Below are 18,944 nucleotides of genomic sequence, written 5' to 3' on the forward strand. Positions count from 1 at the left end.
GCACATGCTCACGCGGCTTCTCCCGGTCTGTCTTCTCCAGCCCAGCCCTTAGAAACTCAGCCTCCCTCCCGCCATGAAAGAGCCGTCGGGGTCACTGGCCAGGCTGACCTGGGGGTGCGCCCGCCTCCGCCCTGCCATTGCGAGGTTGAGCCACCCGCACCGTGTTCCAAGGGTCACCCCTGAGCTCCTAGCCCTCACTCGTACTGCATTCCACCCTGGGATGCACACGCAGGCCGAGCCACTGGCAGGGGCTAGGACCGACCCATCCTCACTCGCCTGCAAAAGAAAAGATGGTGGCAGGGCCCGAGACTCCCTCCCGTTCCATCTGTGCAGAAACTCTTTAGGAGACCTCCGGAGACCAAAACACTAAAACTTACGTACGCAAAGGGGGCACCCGGATTTGAACCGGGGACCTCTTGATCTGCAGTCAAATGCTCTACCACTGAGCTATACCCCCACCACGCCATACAGTTCTCATTAGAATAAATTTCTACGGAATAGGGGTGTGGCCTTCACTTTCCTTTAAAGTTTTAATCTGTGGGTTGCGTCCGGATACCTATTGAAAACAACACAAAATACAGTGGGAATGGCTAGAACTCCTAAGTTCTTCCTCCACAGTCACGCTTTCGGAAAAACAACTAGATTAAGGAATCTTGGGTCCTCTATATCCGTGCCTAGACTCTCCCCCAGATGTCCACTAACTGGCTTGAGAAAAGGACTGTCCCCAGCATCGCCCCAGGTCTAGGGATGTACAGATTAACAGACTCTCCACCTTGTCTCCTGGACTTTTCCAGCCCGAGTCGCTCCTCCCCTTCTCTCAAACCAAAAGCCAGTTTGAGGAACAGACAGAGGAGAAGGCAGAAATAAGAGGTGAACAGTTTTCAATAGCATTTATTACAGACTTATAAAAATCCTAATACAGTATATATTTTTTTAAATCCTGGCTGGGCGCGGTGGTTCACGCGTGTAATCCCAGCACTTTGGGAGGCCGTGGCGGGCGGCTCACGAGGTGAGGAGATCGAGACCATCCTGGCCAACATGGTGAAACCCCATCTCTACTAAAAATACAAAAAATTAGCAGGTCGTGGTGGTGCGCGCTTGTAGTCCCAGCTACTCGGGAGGCCGAGGAAGGAGAATCGCTTGAACCCGGGAGGCGGAGGTTGCAGTGAGCCGAGATCGCGCCACTACTGCACTCCAGCCTTGGCGGCAGAGTGAGACTCCAAAAAAAAAAAAAAAAATCGTTGCACAAAGACAAAATAAGCAGCCCCTGTAGGAATCCGGTATATTTGGGAGGAGTAAGATTCACATTGGAAGGACACTAGAAGTGAAGGGAATGCTGTGGAGTGGCTTAAAGTCCAAGAACTGTGGTCAGAGTCAGCATCTCAGAGGGAATGGAAAGACGAGGAGTGGAATCTCTGCAGTGCAAAGGGCTGTCCCTATCTGGGACGTCCTGTCCTCCTGCATTTCCCCTTACGGTTTTTGCCTCTACCCTCTTCCCCTTGAGCCCACCTTCTCCACCTTTCTAGAATCTCCTGTGCCCAAAGGGAATGTGACAAAAATGGCTGAGGGGCCAAAAAGCCTGAGGGTGGGGGTGGGTTTGAGGAAATGAAAACCAATTCCAGGGGTGTCTTTTTTTTTTTTTTTTTTTTTTTTTTTTTTTTTTTTTTTGAGACGGAGTCTTGCTCTGTCGCCCAGGCTGGAGTGCAGTGGCACAATCTCAGCTCACTGCAACCTTCGCCTCCCGGGTTCAAAGGATTCTCCTGTCTCAGCCTTCCTAGTAGCTAGGATTACAGACTCCTGCCACTACGTCTGGTTACTTTTTGTGTTTTGTTTTGTTTGAGATGGTGTCTCGCTCTGTCACCCAGGCTGGAGTGCAGGGCCACAATCTCGGCTCACTGCAACCTCCACCTTCCAGGTTCAAGCCATTCTTCTGCCTCAGCCACCCGAGTAGCTAGGACTACAGGCGTGCACCACCACCAAGCTAATTTTTATGTTTTTAGTAGAGACGGGGTTTCACCGTGTTAGCCAGGCTGGTCTCCAACTCCTGACCTCAAGTAATCCTTCCGCCTCAGCCACCCAAAGTGCTGGGATTACAGGCATGAGCCACCGTGCCCGGCCTCAGGGGTCTCTTAATCTGCCCCCTAACACACACATTATTCCTACGGAGAGGTTGAGGGCTGAGGAGAGGGAGAGGGTTCCACTCCCTAATTCTGCAACATATCCAACATTTCCCTGACATCTCCAAGAAGGATGCCTGTGGCCATGGTGAGGGGCAGCTTATTCCGCTGTGCTGTCTGCAGGAATCCAAGGTATGCAGTCCAATTCTCAGCAATGGGTTGGGAGAATGGTGTCAATCTCACTGTCCATAGCAGCCACTGCTCCCACCAGAGAACCATAAAAAAGTAATAAATAGCCACTTGATTTTCCACCCATGTTGGCCATGCAAAACCCCAAAGTTTCTGATTGGCCTCAGACTGGAACATCAGTTAGCAACGGCCTGAGATTGCATCCACTGGAGTGCAGCAGGCAGCCTGCAGGGAGGGAGGAACAGGAGGGGTCAGCCTATCCCAAGAGAATGATGGCCTTCAAGTCCCCAGCCCTTTCCCAAAGCAGACTGGGTGCAGGAAGCAAAGTTACATCCAATCATTCAATTAACAGAGACAAACTGACTTGAGTACCTGCTGTGCATCAGGTACTGTGCAAGGCTCTGGAGTCACTGGTGAAAAGGCAGACATGCCCCTGAAGCTAACTGTCTGATGGAAGAGATAGATACTAAATAAATGGTCAGACACATAATTCTATAATTACATGCAGTGATAAAGGAAATATACAGAGGCCTCTGGATGCCTGAGAGTCGGGGAGGGCTTCTCTGAGGAAGGAGCCTGGAGACTCACCTTGCTCGGCCCCTTAGCTGTGTCTTTGGCCAAGGATTCTTCACGGTGATGTGTGCCAGAAAGAGGTTCCCTACGCGAGTTCCCCCATTAGACTGTAAACAACTCAGGCGCATGGGTGGAGCCTTGGTCATCTCTGTATCATCCTCAGCCTCGGTCTGGCACCGCACAGGGAACACAGAGGGTATTTAGAAAATGCTGATTGGGCCAGGCGCAATGGCTCACGCCTGTAATCCCAGCACTTTGGGAGGCGGAGGCGGGTGGATCACCTGAGGCCGGGAATTCGAGGCCAGCCTGACCAACAGGGAGAAACCCCGTCTCTACTAGAAACACAAAAATCAGCTGGGCATGGTGGCGCATGCTACTTGGGAGACTGAGGCAAGAGAATCGCTTGAACCCAGGAGACGGAGGTTGCAGTGAGCCGAGATCATGCTATTGCACTCCAGCCTGGGAAACAGGAGTGAAACTCCACACAATCAATCAATCAATCAATAAAGTGGCCTGGCGCAGTGGCTCACACCTGTAATCCCAGCACTTTGGGAGGCCGAGGCAGGCAGATCACGAGGTCAGGAGATCAAGAGCATCCTGGATAACACGGTGAAACTCCGTCTCTACTAAAAATACAACAAAAAAAAAAATTAGCCGGGCATGGTGGCAGGCGCCTGTAATCACAGCTACTCGGGAGGCTGAGGCAGAAGAATGGCGTGAACCCAGGAGGCGGAGCTTGCAGTGAGCCGAGATCGAGCCACTGCACTGTAGCCTGGCAGCCTGGGTGACAGAGCGAGATGCTGTCTCAAAAAAAAAAAAAAAAAAAAAAAAAAAATGCTGGCCGGGCGCGGTGGCTCACGTCTGTAATCCCAGCACTTTGGGAGGCCAAGGCGGGCGGATCACGAGGTCAGGAGATCGAGACCATCCTCCTGGCTAACATGGTGAAACCCCGTTTCTACTAAAAATACAAGAAATTAGCCGGGCGTGGTGGCAGGCGCCTGTAGTCCCAGCTACTCGGAGGCTGAGGCAGGAGAATGGCCTGAGCCCAGGAGGTGGAGCTTGCAGTGAGCCGAGAACGCACCACTGCACTCCAGCCTGGGCGACAAAGCGAGACCCCGTCTCAAAAAAAAAGAATGCTGATTGAACTGACTGTGGGCTGTGGAAGAGGGTTCTCCTGACCCAGGGGGTGGCAAGGACACTGCCAGAAACGTGTGGTCCCTTGCCTAAAGTCTCCCCTTCTTCAGTAAAACACACCTGGGCCAGGCATGGTAGCTCACTCCTGTAATTCCAACACTTTGGGAGGCCGAGGCAGGGGGATCGTTTGAACCCAGGTGTTTGAGACCAGCCACGGGCAACGTGGCAAAACCCTCTCTCTACAAAAATACAAAAATTAGCAGGGCATGGTGGTGTGCGCCTGTAGTCCTAACTAGGGAGGCTGAGGTAGGAGGATCGCTTGAGCCCAAGAAGTTGAAGCTGCAGTGAGCCATGTTTGCACAACTGTACTCCAGCCTGGGGGGGTGACAGAGTGAGACCCTGCCTCGAAAAAAAAAGAGATACCTGTGTATCCAGCCTGCTGTGATTCCGCTTGACAAGTAAGGGGAAAGGGAAACTTTCCAGGCCTGATGTAAGGCCCTTTCTACGTGGCCCAGCTCCTTCAAATCCTCCAGGTGATTACTCAGTAGCTATCTGCTCAGTGTCCCTTGTCAGGTAACTTTGCAGCATTCCCTCCACACACTTCCAATCTCCCTTTTCTTTTCTTTGTTTTTGTTTTTGGAAATGGAGGTCTGGATATGTTGCCCAGGCTGGACTCCAGCTCCTGGCCCCAAGCCATCCTCCTGCCTCAGACTCTCCAGTAACTAGAACTACAGGCACGAACCACCATGCTGGCCTAATCTGTGTTTCTTACTCTTTATTCACCTTATCATTTACCACTTTTTTTTTTTTTTAGACAGGATCTTGCTCTGTCACCCAGACTGGAGTGCAGCAACATGGTCAGAGCTCACTGCAGCCTGAAATTCCTGGGCTCGAGTGATTTTCCTGCCTCAACCTCATGAGTAGCTAGGAATACAGGTGTGTGCCACCACACCCAGCTTTTTTTTTTTTTTTTGTAAAGACAGAGTCTTGCTCTGTTGCCAAGGCTTTTCTCAAACTCCTTGCTCAAGTCATTTATCACTTTCTTTTTTTTTTTTAGATGGAGTTTCACTCTTGTTGCCCAGGCTGGAGTGCAACGGTACAATCTCGGCTCACTGCAACCTCTGCCTCTGGGGTTCAAGCGATTCTCCTGCCTCAGCCTCCTGAGTACCTGGGATTACAGGCATGCTCCACGACACCCAGCTAATTTTTGTACTTGTAGTAGAGACGGAGTTTCTCCATGTTGGTCAGGCTGGTCTCAAACTCCCGACCTCGGGTGATCTGCCCACCTCGGCCTCCCAAAATGCTGGGATTACAGGCATGAGCCACCGTGCCCAGCCATCATTTTCTAACTGACTATATATCTTTCCTGTTCACCATCTGCCTCCCCTACTGGAAAGTAAGCTCCATGAGGGCAGGGATTTTTGTCTGTTTTGCTCACTGCTGTTTCTCCAGTGCCTAGAACAGTACCCTGCACAAAGGAGGTGCTCAAGAAAGATTTGTGGACTGAATGGTGTCATTTACTCTACAGAACTCTGGGAGGTATAATGAACCTCCTACTTACAGATAAGAAACTAAGCAGGGCATGGTGGCTCACGCCTGTAATCTCAGCACTTTGGGAGGCTGAGGTGGGCGGATAATGAGGTCAGGAGTTCAAGACCATCCTGGCTAAGATGGTGAAACCCTGTCTCTACTAAAAATACAAAAAAATTAGCCAGGTGTAGTGGCAGGCGCCTGTAGTCCCAGCTACTTGGGAGGCCGAGCCAGAAGATTGGCGTGAACCCAGGAGGCAGAGCTTGCAGTGAGCCGAGATCACGCCACTGCACTCCAGCCTGGGCAACAGAGCAAGACTCCGTCTCAAAAAAAAAAAAAAAAAAAAAAACCTGAAGGTCAGAGCGAGTCAATGATTTCTGCCTGGAAGGCTTGTTCCCCAGGTCTCCCTGTGGCTGTCTCCTTCTCTTCATTCAGGTCTCAACTCAAAAGTTACCTCTTAGGAGAGGCCAGAACTGAATCAGACCTATCCCTCTCCCCTCCATCTCTGGTATCCAGTGGGATTCTGCACATCACTTCTCAGCACCTCAGATTATGGCGGCTAAGCATGGTGGCTCATGCCTGTAATCCCAACACTTTGGGAGGTCGAGGCCGGTGGATCACCCGCGGTCAAGAGTTCAAGACCAGCCTGGCCAACATGGTGAAACCCCATCTTTACTAAAAATATAAAAATTAGCCAGGCGTGGTGGTGGGCGCCTGTAATCCCAGCTACTCAGGAGGCTGAGGCAGGAGAATCGCTTGAACGTGGGAGGCGGAAGTTGCGGTGAGCTGAGGCCGCACTCCAGCCTGGGCGACAAGAGCAAAACTCTGCCTCAAAAAAAAAAAAAAAAAAAGATTATTGCGTTTAGGTGGTGGAGTGCTACCTCTCTCTCCACTAGAACAAGCCCCTGAGAGCAGGGATGCTGTCTGCTCGTGGCTTACCCACCACATCTCACCTGCGGGGAGATGCCCAATTGGCTTGGCCCAGGAGCCAACTGTAAGCCAGATTCTCACAGGAGAGAGGCAGAAGAAGGGTTCTGATGGTCAGTCATCCATTGGTTCAGCCAGGCCTGGAGATCCAGGTGGGGCAGCCACTAACCCTTCTCCGGTGAGGGTACAGGATCACAGTGGCCTTTGCTGGTCCTGAGAGGAAGGAAATAGGAGATCTCCACCGTCCTCACAGAGTCCTTCATGTCCTGCTTATTGGCAAAATCAGGACTGAAGCATCCCGCAGAGCCTGTGGATAGAGGAGCCCAGCCCCAGTCAGCCTGCTAGGGCCCAGCCTTCCTTCCTACTGCCTCACAGGTGCTCTCTGGCTCCCTCTCCCGCTGTCCCAGCAACAGAGGCCCATGCCTGGATGAGGCAGAGATGGGGGCTCTGCCACAATGGTAGCAACCACATCAAATGACACCAGCAGCTCATGGAAAGCCTCTTTATGACAATCCCATAGGTGGGAATTCATGATCCTCCTCATTTTATACTTGGGGAAACTGAGGATTAGAGAGGTGAAGTCACTTGTACAAAGGCCCACAGTGAATGAAAAATGGAGTTCAAACTTGAACCAGCAACTCTGGCTTCTATAGTCAATTGCACTGAGGGTACTGATGCCCTTCATCAGGCACAAACCAGCCCTCCTCATGCTGCTGGTATAGAGACTCTCAGAAACTGGGACACCAGGAATTAATCTTAGAGAGGCTAAGTGACCAGCCTGAGGACACACAGTTAGTACCACTGGGCCCTCTCCCAACTGTAGGGGGCTTACCTCATGGGCCAGCATTTTATGTAGCTCCTCTCAAGCAGTCAGCAGCCGATCCCGGTCCGTGCTGTCAATCACAAGGATGACGAACTGGCAGGCTTTCTCTATGGTAAACATGTTTCCCCCATCTCTGCACTGCCCAGACGCCAGCATCAGATAAATGAAACCATGCAGCCTCAAGATTTCACCACCCTGCTTCCATTATAATTGTCTTTGGCAGCTGGGATTACAGGCATGTGCCACCACACCTGGCTAATTTTTGTATTTTTAGTAGCGATGCGGTTTCGCCATGTTGGCCAGGATAGTCTCAAACTCCTGACCTCAGGTCACCTTCCTGCCTCGGCCTCCCAGAGTGCTAGGATTACAGGCGCGAGTCACCACACCTGGCCTGTAATTGTCTTTTCTATCCAGACATGGGAACAGCACCCCTCTGGCTGTGTGGCAGAGGCTGAGGCTGTGCTACATAAGCACTTGGTGTTCGTGACTCCATTTAGGCCTCATCACAACCCTGTGGACTTGGTACTGTTAGTATCCCCATTTTACAAATGAAGAGACTGAGGCTCCGTGAGGCTGCCTATCTTGCTCTTGACCACACAGCTGGTGAGTAGCAGTGCTGGAAATGGAACCCAACTCTGTCTCAGTTCAGGAATTAAACCACTGAATTCTACTCCTGCTGGAGTAAGAAGGTAAGGCCCTATAGACAGGGGGCCTACCCCATCCAGTGCATCAAACAAAGCTGCCAGCAGCTGCCAGGGAGTATTCAAACATGTTAATAGGCAGGCACTGCACTGTGTTGAGTATCTGACATATATACATTACATATTGGTGTGTTATTTAATTTTCACAACAACTCAGGGAGATCATTATATATATGTATATATATAACTTGTTTTTTTGAGGCAGAATCTTGCTCTGTCACCCAGGCTGGAGTTTCAATGGCGCGATCTCGGCTGACTGCAACCTCTGCCTCCCAGGTTCAAGCAATTCTCCTGTCTCAGCCTCCCAAGTAGCTGGGATTACAGGCGCCTGCCGCCAGGCCCAGCTAATTTTTGTATTTTCAGTAGAGGTGGAGTTTCACCATGTTGGCCAGGCTGGTTTCGAACTTATGACCTCAGGTGATCCACTCGCCTCTGACTCCCAAAGTGCTGGGATTAGAGGCGTGAGCCACAGCAACCTGCCGATTATTATAATCTCTATTTCACAAGTTGAGGAACCAAGGCTCAGAGAGGTTACATGACTGTCTGACATCATACAGCTGCCTTGGAGCCCTGGTGCCCTCCTCACCTAGGTGTTGGTGATAAAACTCAGAGCCTCCTGCCCCACTATGTCCCACATGAGGAAGTGGGTCTTCTGCAAAATGATCTCCTCCATGTTGCTGCCAGTGGTGGAACACGTATGGACCACCTCATTGGTCAAGCTGGGGAGGTAGGAGAGGGCACCAAGAGCTCAGTCCAGCCTACTGCCAACTCTGGCCCCCAAATGCTCTACTCCCAAAGCAGGCTGAATCTAACTCAGAACAAGTCCACCCAGGTTCACCAAGCACCTGCTGGGAGCCAGACCCTGTGCTGGGCCCTGGGGAATGAAGACAGGAGTGAGACCAAGCCTTGTCCTGGCTTGGACCCCAGAGATGGGAAACATCTTCAAGCAGGCTCCTCAAACTTTATATCTTTTTTCCTTTTTATAGAAATGGGGTCCCACTGTGTTGCCCAGGCTAATCTTGAACTCCTGCCTTGGCCTCCCAAAGTGCTGGGATTACAGGCATGAGCCACAGAGCCCAGCCTCCTCAAACTTTAACATGCAGTTGAATCACCTGAGAGTTTTGTCAAAATGCAGGTTCTGACCCAATGAGTCTGGGCTGGGGCCCAGGGTTTTGCATTTCTTTCTTTCTTTCTTTCTTTATTATTATTTTTTTTCTTTTTGAGACAGAGTCTCACTCTGTCGCCCATTCTGGAGTGTAGGCACAATCACGCCTCCCAGGTTCAAGCAATTCTTCCGCCTCAGTCTCGGCCTTCCAAAGTGCTGGGATTACAGGTGTAAGCCACCGTATCCGGCCACGGTTTTGCATTATTTCTTTCCTTCTTCTTTTTTTTTTTTTTAAATGGAATCTTGCTCTGTCACCCAGGCTGGATTGCAGTGGCGTGATCTCGGCTCACAGCAAGCTCCACCTCCTGGGTTCATGCCATTCTCCTACCTCAGCCTCCCGAGCAGCTGGGACTGCAGGCGCCTGACACCACGCCTGGCTAATTTTTTGTACTTTTTTTTTTTTTTTAGTAGAGACGGGATTTCACCAGGTTAGCCAGGATGGTCTCGATCTCCTGACCTCGTGATCCGCCTGCTTTTGCCTCCCAAAGTGCTGGGATTACAGGCATGAGCCACCGCGCCCGGCCCCCTTTTTTTCTTGAGATATAGTCTCTGTCGCCCAGGCTGGAGTGCAGTGGCGCAATCTTAGCTCACTGCAACCTCCGCCTCCTGGGTTCAAGCGATTCTCCTACCTCAGCCTCCCAGAGTAGCTGGGATTACAGGCGCGTGCCACTATGCCCAGCTAATTTTTTTTTTTTTTTTTTTTTTTTTTTTTGAGATGGAGTATCGCTCCCATTGCACAGGCTGGAGTGCAGTGGTGTGATCTCGGCTCACTGCAACCTCCACCTCCCGGGTTCAAGTGATTCTCCTTCCTCAGCCTCCAGAGTAGCTGTGATTACAGGCATGTGCCACCACGTCCGGCTAATTTTTTTTTTTAGTAGAGACAGGGTTTCACCATGTTGCCAGGCTGGTCTCGAACCCCTGTCCTCGGGTGATCCACCCGCCTCGGTCTCTCAAAATGTTAGGATTACAGGCGTGAGTCACCGTGCCCAGCCCTTTTTTAAAATTTTATTTATTTTTTTATTTTCATTTTTAGTAGAGACGAGGTTTCACCATGTTGGCCAGGCTGCTCTTGAACTCCTGATCTCAGGTGATCCGCCCACCTCGGCCTCCCAAAGTGCTGTGATTACAGGTGTGAGCGACCCGCCCAGCCACGGTTTTGCATTTCTGATAAGCTTTCAGGTGATGCCTATGTGACTGGTCTGTAGACCACACTTTGAGAAGCAAAAGTTTAGAAAAATAGACACAGTGAGGGACATCAGAGAGGTGCTTTGTTTAAAGTGACATAGAAAACATACACATGCTTTTATATGTAAATAATGTTTCTGAAAAGTTACCGCAAAGTTACAATAGGAGGAAAACTAGGAGCTAGAGGCGAGAAGGAAACTTACTTTTCACTGTATTCCTCCATTGTTTGAAATTTTCCTTCATGCTTTTTAAAAATCATTTACATGTATTACTTTTTCATGGAAAAGTTTATCCTAGGTAAAGTACTTTGGAGGCTTAAAATGGGAGAGGTGCCATCCAGAGAGCGAATATCGGGGAAAGCTGCGATCTGTATTTACTCAGTCCCACCCATACGTGCCAGGCTTCTAGACCAGGAGCTACAGAGACTCAGTGAGCCTTTGGGTTTGAAGAAGGGAAAGAAAGTTAACTGACAGAGGGGACAGGGGTGAGAAAGGGGCGACCTACCGCTAGAGGGAGCGAGGACCAGGAAGGCAGGTTGGGACACTTGGCAGGCCTGGAGCTGGGTTTGGCAGGGGCCCCGGGAAGATGGAGGAAAGCAGTGGGAGCTAGGGTTGCCCGTACGGTGCAGGATTTGAATGCCAGGCCGAGGAGCCGCAGTACTAGGAAGGTCCAAGCAGCGTTCTCAATCACTCCTCCGGGTACAGAGGAGCCCTGTAACCCAGGGAAGAGCTCTAGTGATTGGTCCCCATGCCTGTCAGTCTGGTGGGAGGCCCAGCCCTCTACCCTCACCGCCCGAAAGTCACTTACAACTGGTAGAGAATGGTGCTCTCCCGCATTGTCCAGTCCCATGATGATAACCTTCTGCTCTGGAAGCATCCGAGGAAGGGCAGCGTCAGGGCCAAATCCGATGGCCAAGGGACTGTGTGCCCCCACCAGACCTCCCAGGAAGGAGATAGCGCTCCCCGCATGCTGGGGACCTCTGCCCACCTTAGCGTGTCTGCTTCCTACCCAGCCCTGACACCTGCCCCACTCCGGGACGGTGGAAAAGACAGCTGAGCCCCCACCTCCCTTCACATTCTAGAAGAGTCTGAAAGGCCCGGGGCGCCTCTGGGCTTGCCGCGAGACGGTGTCTGGAGAAAGAGCCGAACGCGAAGTCACAGTCGCAGGAAACCCGCAGCAGCCCCCCATCCCCGCCGCTGGCGCCGTTTAGCGGGGAGAAAGGAGGCTTGCCCAGCCCTGCGTCCCGGGGAGCACCAAAGCGCGAGGATCCAAGAGGAGCAGGCAGGGATGGGGGCAGGGAAGGCCGCGCGGCAGTCGAGGAGCGCCCATATACGACCCTCGGAGCCCGAGGTCCCCCGTGCGTCTGACCCCAGATCAGAGGAGTCCCAGAAGAGAGCGAGATCAAAGCGCTCGCTTGGATGCCCTGTGCGCCCCTTACCCTGGTTCCCGAAGATGCTCATTAACTTGGCGATCAGCGTCCCATGGCACTTCCCGGGCCGGACAGGTGCAGGAGGGCTCAGCGGCCTCAGGAGCGGAGTCGGCCCTGGTGCTCGGAGCTCCGCTCCCCGGGGGAGGGTCTGGCAGGCTTTGCCTATGAAGTTAGGGAAGCCCCACGCGTCGCCAACCTGACCTGGGAACCCTCTGGGACGCTGGCCCTTCGCGGGCGCTATGGACACCCCAGTGACTAAGAGCTGCCTGTCCAGGGCCCGAGAGGTGCAAGGAATATGGGAGTTTCAAGCTCCAGTTCTCCCCCTCGCCCTGCGAAAACTCCACAGTTATCCGGGTGGGATGCACCACCGCAAATCAGCGGAGACTCGCACTGTGCCCGGAACCGGATCCCAGCTCTCCCTTCTCTGAGTGCCATGTCTAGGGCACTAGACTGAAGCAAAACCCCAGGCGACCCACTTTCTGTACCTACAGCTGTGTAGTACAGACAGAGCTCACCGATCCTCTCTGAGCTGGGAGAATATTCCAACCCTCCACAGATCTTCAGTCGGTTCACTAGCGTGGGTCTTGGGGGCCCACTCAAAGTGTGTTCTCCTGGGGAAAGGCAGGGTTTCCCCTTGGTGCTTGGCAACTTCTAGGATAAATCAGTGCTCCTGCAATTCACTGACAAACCCACTGCCCAGGCACAGCTTCCTGATCCCCGGAAGTGGGCACCTGAAGACAAGGATGGAACATGAAGAGAGATCCTCCAGCTGGAGACCCTGCAGAGAGGCCCCAGATACCTGGCAGAGGAGTACATGAGCCAATAGAGAACCAGGAGGCCAGATCTGAGGAGGGTATGGAAGGGGGAGCTTTCTGTTGTTGCTTGTGAATTTCTTCCTTTGCTTAAGCTGGGGGGGAAAATAATAAATAAATAAATAAATAAGGCCGGGCGCGGTGGCTCAAGCCTGTAATCCCAGCACTTTGGGAGGCCGAGGCGGGTGGATCACGAGGTCAGGAGATCGAGACTATCCTGGCTAACATGGTGAAACCCCGTCTCTACTAAAAATACAAAAAACTAGCCGGGCGTGGTGGCGGGCGCCTGTAGTCTCAGCTACTTGGGAGGCTGAGGCGGGAAAATGGCGTGAACCCGGGAGGCGGAGCTTGCAGTGAGCCGAGATCACGCCACTGCACTCCAGCCTGGGAGACACAGCGAGACTCCGTCTCAAAAATAAATAAATAAATAAATAAATAAATAAATAAATAAATAAACAAACAAACGAACTGATAACAAAAGGAGAAGTCTAAAAGGCAACGCGCCCTCAGGCTGCAGAGGTGGTTAGCAGGAGATCCAGCCAACACACCAGGGAGCCAGCTCCTTCCACCCCACTGCACTGCCCTCCTACAGCCTCCACTAAGGTAACGACCCTCCATTAAGGTAACAACTCTAACTGGTCTCCCTGCCTCTAGCTCTCCTTTCCCAGGGCATCCTCTCTATGGCCCTATTAATCTTCCTAAAGCACAGCTCAGGGTCTGTAAATCCCCCAGCTCATAAACCTTCAATGGCTCCCTATTGCTCACTGGATTCAGATCAGTCTCCACTTGACTGATCTGACATTCAAGAGCCTCCACGAACAGACCGCACCTGCCTTGGCAGGTTTATCTCCCAGGCTCTGCATCTACTGGTTCCTGCCTACACATGCCCAGCTCTTTCTGACTGTACCTTTGCTTCTGCATTTCCTCCTTGAGTGCCTTTCACCTTCTCAGAAAAGAGAATGCCTGAGACCTTTTAGTTCCCCTGCCATAAAAGCCACCTGCTTCCCCAGCCCTCGCTTGGTTCTCCAGCTACATGGGGCTTTTCCCTACACTGGGATTATAGACCGGCAAGTCTGTTTCCTCCCATCAACTGTGAGTCAGAGGGTGGGGTTCATATCTTGTTAACCAGCGTATGACACCCGCACTCCCTGCCTGGTCCGGAGCCCGGCACACAGGAGGAATGTGTTGCTATCAGACTGATGTAGAATGAGTTAAGCTACAGCCTGAGAAATGGCACTTGGAATATTGAAAAAGGAATGGGAACACAAGTTTAAGAGGATTGAGGAAGGCTGGGAAGTTTGTGGGAAGAAGGAAAATAGCTCACTAAATACAGACTTTCATCCCACCCAACTTAGTGCCCAGAGTTAGAAGGATAGAGTTGACAGCCAGAGCCCATCTGGGCTGATTGCATTTCAGCCTTAGCAGAGAAGGAGCCAAGTCTGGGGCTGGGGGCTGGGACACCGAGGGTGCTGAGGGAAGCAGCAGTGTCTTAAGCATTTTACCATCTGTTTCCTGGGGGCAGGGGGATGGGGGGAGGAACCTCTTAGTGCATGCTGCCCTCCCCACCTCCTCTTTGCAGAATTGAAAGTAATACTCTGCAAGCTGGAAACACTTCAGTAAACAGACAAAAGACAGGAGATCTCTCTGAGTATACTCTGGCTCGGGAAGTTGCCTGATTAAAAAAATATATAGTTAAAAGAGAAAAGAAGAAAAAGAAAAGAAAAGAAAAAAACAGACAAGAAGATCTGCCTCCACTTTGAGGCCCAGGACCCGGATCTTAAGAAGCATTCATTTGGCCGGGAGCGGTGGCTCAAGCCTGTAATCCCAGCACTTTGGGAGGCCGAGACGGGCGGATCACGAGGTCAGGAGATCGAGACCATCCTGGCTAACACAATGAAACCCCGTCTCCACTAAAAATACAAAAAAATTAGCCGGGCGTGGTGGCGGCGCCTGTAGTCCCAGCTACTCGGGAGGCTGAGGCAGGAGAATGGCGGGAACCCGGGAGGCGGAGCTTGCAGTGAGCGGAGATCGCGCCACTGCACTCCAGCCTGGGCGACAGAGCGAGACTCCACCTCAAAAAAAAAAAAAAAAAAAAGAAGCATTCATTCATTTATTCATTCATTTGACAAATATGAGCCAGGAAACACATGAAGTAGACAAAACAGACCCAGTCCGGGTCTTCATGTTTTTGTTTTGTTTTGTTTTTTTGAGACAGAATCTTGCTCTGTCACCCAGGCTGGAGTCCAGTGGCAGGATCACAGCTCACTGCAGCCTCAACCTCCCAGGCTCAAGTGATCCTCCCACCTCAGCTTCCGGAGTAGCTGGGACTAGAGGTGAAAGCCACCACTCCCAGCTAATTTTTTTTTTTTTTTTTTTTTTGTAGAGACGGGCTTCACCATTGGTCTCCAACTCCTGGACTCAGTCTCCCTCCTCAGCCTCCCAAAGTGCTGGGATTACACGCATGAGCCACTGCTCCCATTCCCAGTCTGTGTCTTTATGGAGCTTGTGATGTAGAGGGAGAAACAGATACACACACACACACACACACCCCTCTGAAAGACAGTAGGAAGGCCTGATTTAGAAGGAAAGCAAGGCACCCTTCTTCGAATAAAATGAGAGGTGAAGCCAGCTGGACTTCCTGGGTCGAGTGGGGACTTGGAGAACTTTTCTGTCTTACAAGAGGATTGTAAAATGCACGGATCAGCCCTCTGTAGCTAGCAAGAGGATTGCAAAATGCACCAATCAGCACTCTGTAAAAACGCACCAATCAGTGCTCTATGGCTAGCAAGAGGATTGTAAAATGCACCATTCAGTGCTCTGTAAAATGCACCAATCAGCGCTCTGGAAAATGCACCAATCAGCACTCTATAAAACGCACCAATCAGCAGGATCCTAAAAGTAGCCAATCGAAGGGAGGACTGAAAAAAGGACACTCTGATAGGACAGAAACGGAACATGGGCAGGGCCAATAAGGGAATAAACTCTGGCCACCTCCCCGCCAGCAGTGGCAACGCACTAGGGTGCGATTCCACGCTATGGAAGCTTTAGTTCTATTGCATTCCTTGGCTCTTCACAATAAATCTTGCTGCTGCTCAATCTTTGGGTCTGTGCCATCTTTAAGAGCTGTTAACACGCACCGGGAAGGTCCGAGGCTCCATTCTTGAAGTCAGCGAGACCAGGAACCCCACCAGCAGAAACCAACTCTGTACACAAAAAGGTTACTGGAGCTAAGACAAAATTTTTCTCCAAGATACAAGGGACAGCCCCTTGTCCCTGGACCATGGTGGCCTCAGCTTAGTTCTCTTTAGTGTAGAAAAGTGGAAATCTTAAGCCACACCTAGGACCTGGGCCTCTCCCACATCATCTTATTCTGGGAGAGAATCCACTGCAAAAACAGGAGTAGCTAGTCAGGGAAGGAAACGAAGGGTCCCAGGTAGCAGGAGTCCTCAGTCCCTCGGTTCCTGCAGGGTCTCAGCTGACTTCATGGTTGTCGAAATCCTCACACATGGACAACCACTGACTTGCTGATGGTGTAGCCAGCGTTAGTTGAGAACATCTGATTACCAAGAAACAAGAATCTCACTATCTCCAAGCCAGCTAGAAATGCCCTTCCTGCAAGTTCCAGGCAAATGCAATTTTTTTTTTTTTTTTTTTGAGACAGAGTCTCCCTCCATCGCCCAGGCTGTAGTGCAGTGGCTCAATCTCAGCTCACTGCAACCTCTCCCTCCTGGGTTCAAGTGATTCTCCTGCCTCTGCCTCCCAAGTAGCTGGTATTACAGGCGCCCACCACCGCACCCGGCTAATTTTTGTATTTTTAGTAGAGATGGGGTTTCACCATGTTGGCCAGGCTGGTCTCGAACTCCTGACCTCAAGTGATCCACCCACCTCGACCTCCCAAAGTGCTGGGATTACAGGTGTGAGCCACTGCGCCCAACCTGCAAATGCAATTTCAGGCAGAAGGCACATGGGGCACAAACACACTCAGACACCTGCTTCCTCCTTCCCAAACCCCCAGCCCCCACCCTTGCAGAAGCTGATGCATCCTGGGGCAAAGGAATTAGCACTGAACTTGGGGGGGTCAAAGGCACCACTGAACTTGACATCCATATGTCTGAGTTCAAATCCTTGCCCCATGGTTGAGTAACTGTGGTCAAATAGTTTTTAACCTCTATGAACTTTGTAAACTGGAGTTAATAATACCTGACCTTGATTCAAAACATCAGACTCCACTTCAGACCTCTCTGTGGAGCTCCAGACCATATACCCAGCTGTCTTTTCCTCTTCTCTCTCTTTTTTTTTTTTTTTTTTTTTTTGTGATAGAGTCTCGCTCTGTCACCCAGGCTGAAGTGCAGTGGCAGGTTGGTTCACTGCAATTTCCGCCTCCTGAGTTCAAGCAGTTCTCCTGCCTCAGCCTCTAGAATAGCTGGGATTACAGGCACCCACCACCACACCCAGGTAATTTTTGTGTTTTCAGTAGAGATGAGGTTTCACCATGTTGCCCAGTCTGGTCTCGAATTCTTGACCTCAATTGATCTGCCCACCTGGTCCTCCCAAAGTGCTGGGATTACAAGCATGAGCCACTGCTCCCAGCCTCTGCTTCTCTTCTTGAATGTCCCACAGGCACCTCAAACCCACTTTGACCAAAGATGGACTGATCACTTCTGCCCCTAGCTTATTTGGTTTTTTTACCTGCTTTTACTGGAAAGACCACCATCAGCAGTCACCTCCTTTTCTTTCTTTCTTTTTTCTTTTTTTTGGGGGGGACAGAGTCTTGCTCTGTCACCCAGGATGGAGTGCAGTGGTGTGATCTCGGCTCACCACAGCCTCCGCCTCCTGGGTTCAAGCGACTCTCCTGCTCAGTCTCCAGAGTAGCTGGAGGCGTGTGCCACTGCACCTGGCTAATTTTTGTATTTTAGTAGAGACAGGGTTTTGCCATGTTGGCCAGACTGGCCACCTCTCTTTCTCTCTCTCTCTCTTTTTTTTTTTTTTTTTTGAGACGGAGTCTCCCTCTGTTACCCAGGCTGGAGTGAAGTGGTGCGACCTCAGCTCATCACAACCTCCGCCTCCCGGGTTCAAGTAATTCTCCTGCTTCAGCCTCCCGAGTAGCTGGGACTACAGGCACTGCCACCTCGCCTGGCTAATTTTTGTATTTTAAGTAGAGATGGGGTTTCACTATGTTGGCTAGGCTGGTCTTGAACTCCTGACCTCGTGATCCACCCACCTCGGCCTCCCAAAGTGCTGGGATTACAGGTGTGAGCCACTGCACCCGGCCTCACCTCCCTTTCTCTTATCAGCTGCCTCCACTTGCTCTCCAAGAGCTCAAGATTCTAACATTTATTTATTTATTTAATTTATTGAGACAGGGTCTTGCTCTGTTGCCCAGGCTGGAGTGCAGTAGTGTGATCATAGTTCACTGCAGCCTTGACTTCCTGGGCTCAAGAGATCCTCCCCACCTCAGCTTCCCTATCACAGCCTCCTGAGTAGCTGGGACTACACATCCAGCTAATTTTTTAAAATTTTTGTGAAAACGTCGGTCTCACTATGTTGCATAAACTAGTCTCAGAACTGCTGGACTCAAGCAATCCTGCCACCTCGGCCTCCCAAAGTGCTGGGGTTACAAGCGTGAGCCACCAAACCCGGCCATCTAACTGCTAGATGTCCCTGGCCTCTTTGCCTCCCTTCCCGTCCCACTGCTGTGGCCTAAGGCAAACCCTCCTTTCTCACCTGGATTATCACAGCTGTTTCCAAGCTAGGCCTTCCAATCTATGCGCCAAACTGCAAACAAAGCAATCTTGCTAGTTGCTTACAATCCTTCCATTTCTGCGCACAAGCTTCAGGACAAAGTCTAAACTCCTTAACATGACTCAAGGCCCACTGTGACCTGCTCCTGCCAATCCCTCTCTGGCCACCACCTTGAGAGCACACTTTGCTGGTGAGGTGCCAAGAATATGTCATGCATGTCCCCTACTTTCTCTGCTTTGAACATTTCCCCCATTTGTCTGCCAACCATGCTTCTAGATTCTACTCAAGCCTCACCTCCACCAGGAAGCCTCAGCTGACCTCCCCAGGTTATGGGACTAACCCCTCTTTCAGGTTCCCACAGTACCCAGTGCTCCCACAGCAGAGAGTACATTATGCTGTGCTGAAATCATCTATGGCCCCTACGTAGACTTGTGCCTGGTACATTGGAGGTGCTCAATAAACGTTTGTTCAAGGAATAAACACAGGAATGAATGATTCTGTAGGAAGGCAGTGGGAAATGCACTATGCTAGGAGGCAGGGACTAGGCTCTCATCAACTTTGCCATTGGCTCCCCAGGGAACTGGGGTCAGCCACTTGACCTCTGGGCCTGCCCAGTT

The 18,944-nt window shown here is 51.3% G+C and overlaps 1 protein-coding gene, 1 long non-coding RNA gene and 1 other non-coding gene across 3 annotated transcripts; all 3 read right to left on the reverse strand.

Moving 5' to 3' along the window:
• Nucleotides 1-385: 385 nt before the first annotated feature.
• Nucleotides 386-457, reverse strand: TRNAC-GCA (transfer RNA cysteine (anticodon GCA)). The gene has a single exon. It is a non-coding gene; the product is annotated as a tRNA-Cys (tRNA).
• A 770-nt stretch (nt 458-1,227) lies between these two features.
• Nucleotides 1,228-8,585, reverse strand: LOC139359630 (uncharacterized). Its single transcript, XR_011615808.1, has 3 exons — nt 7,303-8,585; nt 6,497-6,777; nt 1,228-2,531 (listed from the first exon to the last, which is right to left on the reverse strand). It is a non-coding gene; the product is annotated as an uncharacterized lncRNA (long non-coding RNA).
• Nucleotides 8,586-9,935: 1,350 nt separating this feature from the next.
• LOC105472424 (ARF like GTPase 5C) lies at nt 9,936-16,719 on the reverse strand. Its single transcript, XM_071081925.1, has 4 exons — nt 16,608-16,719; nt 12,573-12,674; nt 11,783-11,935; nt 9,936-11,210 (listed from the first exon to the last, which is right to left on the reverse strand). Exons 1-4 carry the CDS (start codon nt 16,717-16,719, stop codon nt 10,807-10,809), a joined length of 771 nt encoding a protein of 256 aa, XP_070938026.1. The 3' UTR covers nt 9,936-10,806.
• Nucleotides 16,720-18,944: the final 2,225 nt, after the last annotated feature.

Source organism: Macaca nemestrina, chromosome 17, assembly GCF_043159975.1.
Source record: "Macaca nemestrina isolate mMacNem1 chromosome 17, mMacNem.hap1, whole genome shotgun sequence".
NCBI classification, from domain to species: Eukaryota; Metazoa; Chordata; class Mammalia; order Primates; family Cercopithecidae; genus Macaca; species Macaca nemestrina.

Excerpts from the sequence above, each read along its gene's own strand:
- LOC105472424 (XM_071081925.1), bottom strand. The coding sequence starts at position 16,719 with ATGGGGCAAGGATTTGAACTCAGACATATGGATGTCAAGTTCAGTGGT. Across the intron at positions 11,936-12,572 it reads CTCATGTACTCCTCTGCCAG|GCAAAGCCTGCCAGACCCTC; the intron begins GTATCTGGGGCC and ends CTAACTTCATAG. Across the intron at positions 11,211-11,782 it reads GAGCATCTTCGGGAACCAGG|AGCAGAAGGTTATCATCATG; the intron begins GTAAGGGGCGCA and ends GGATGCTTCCAG.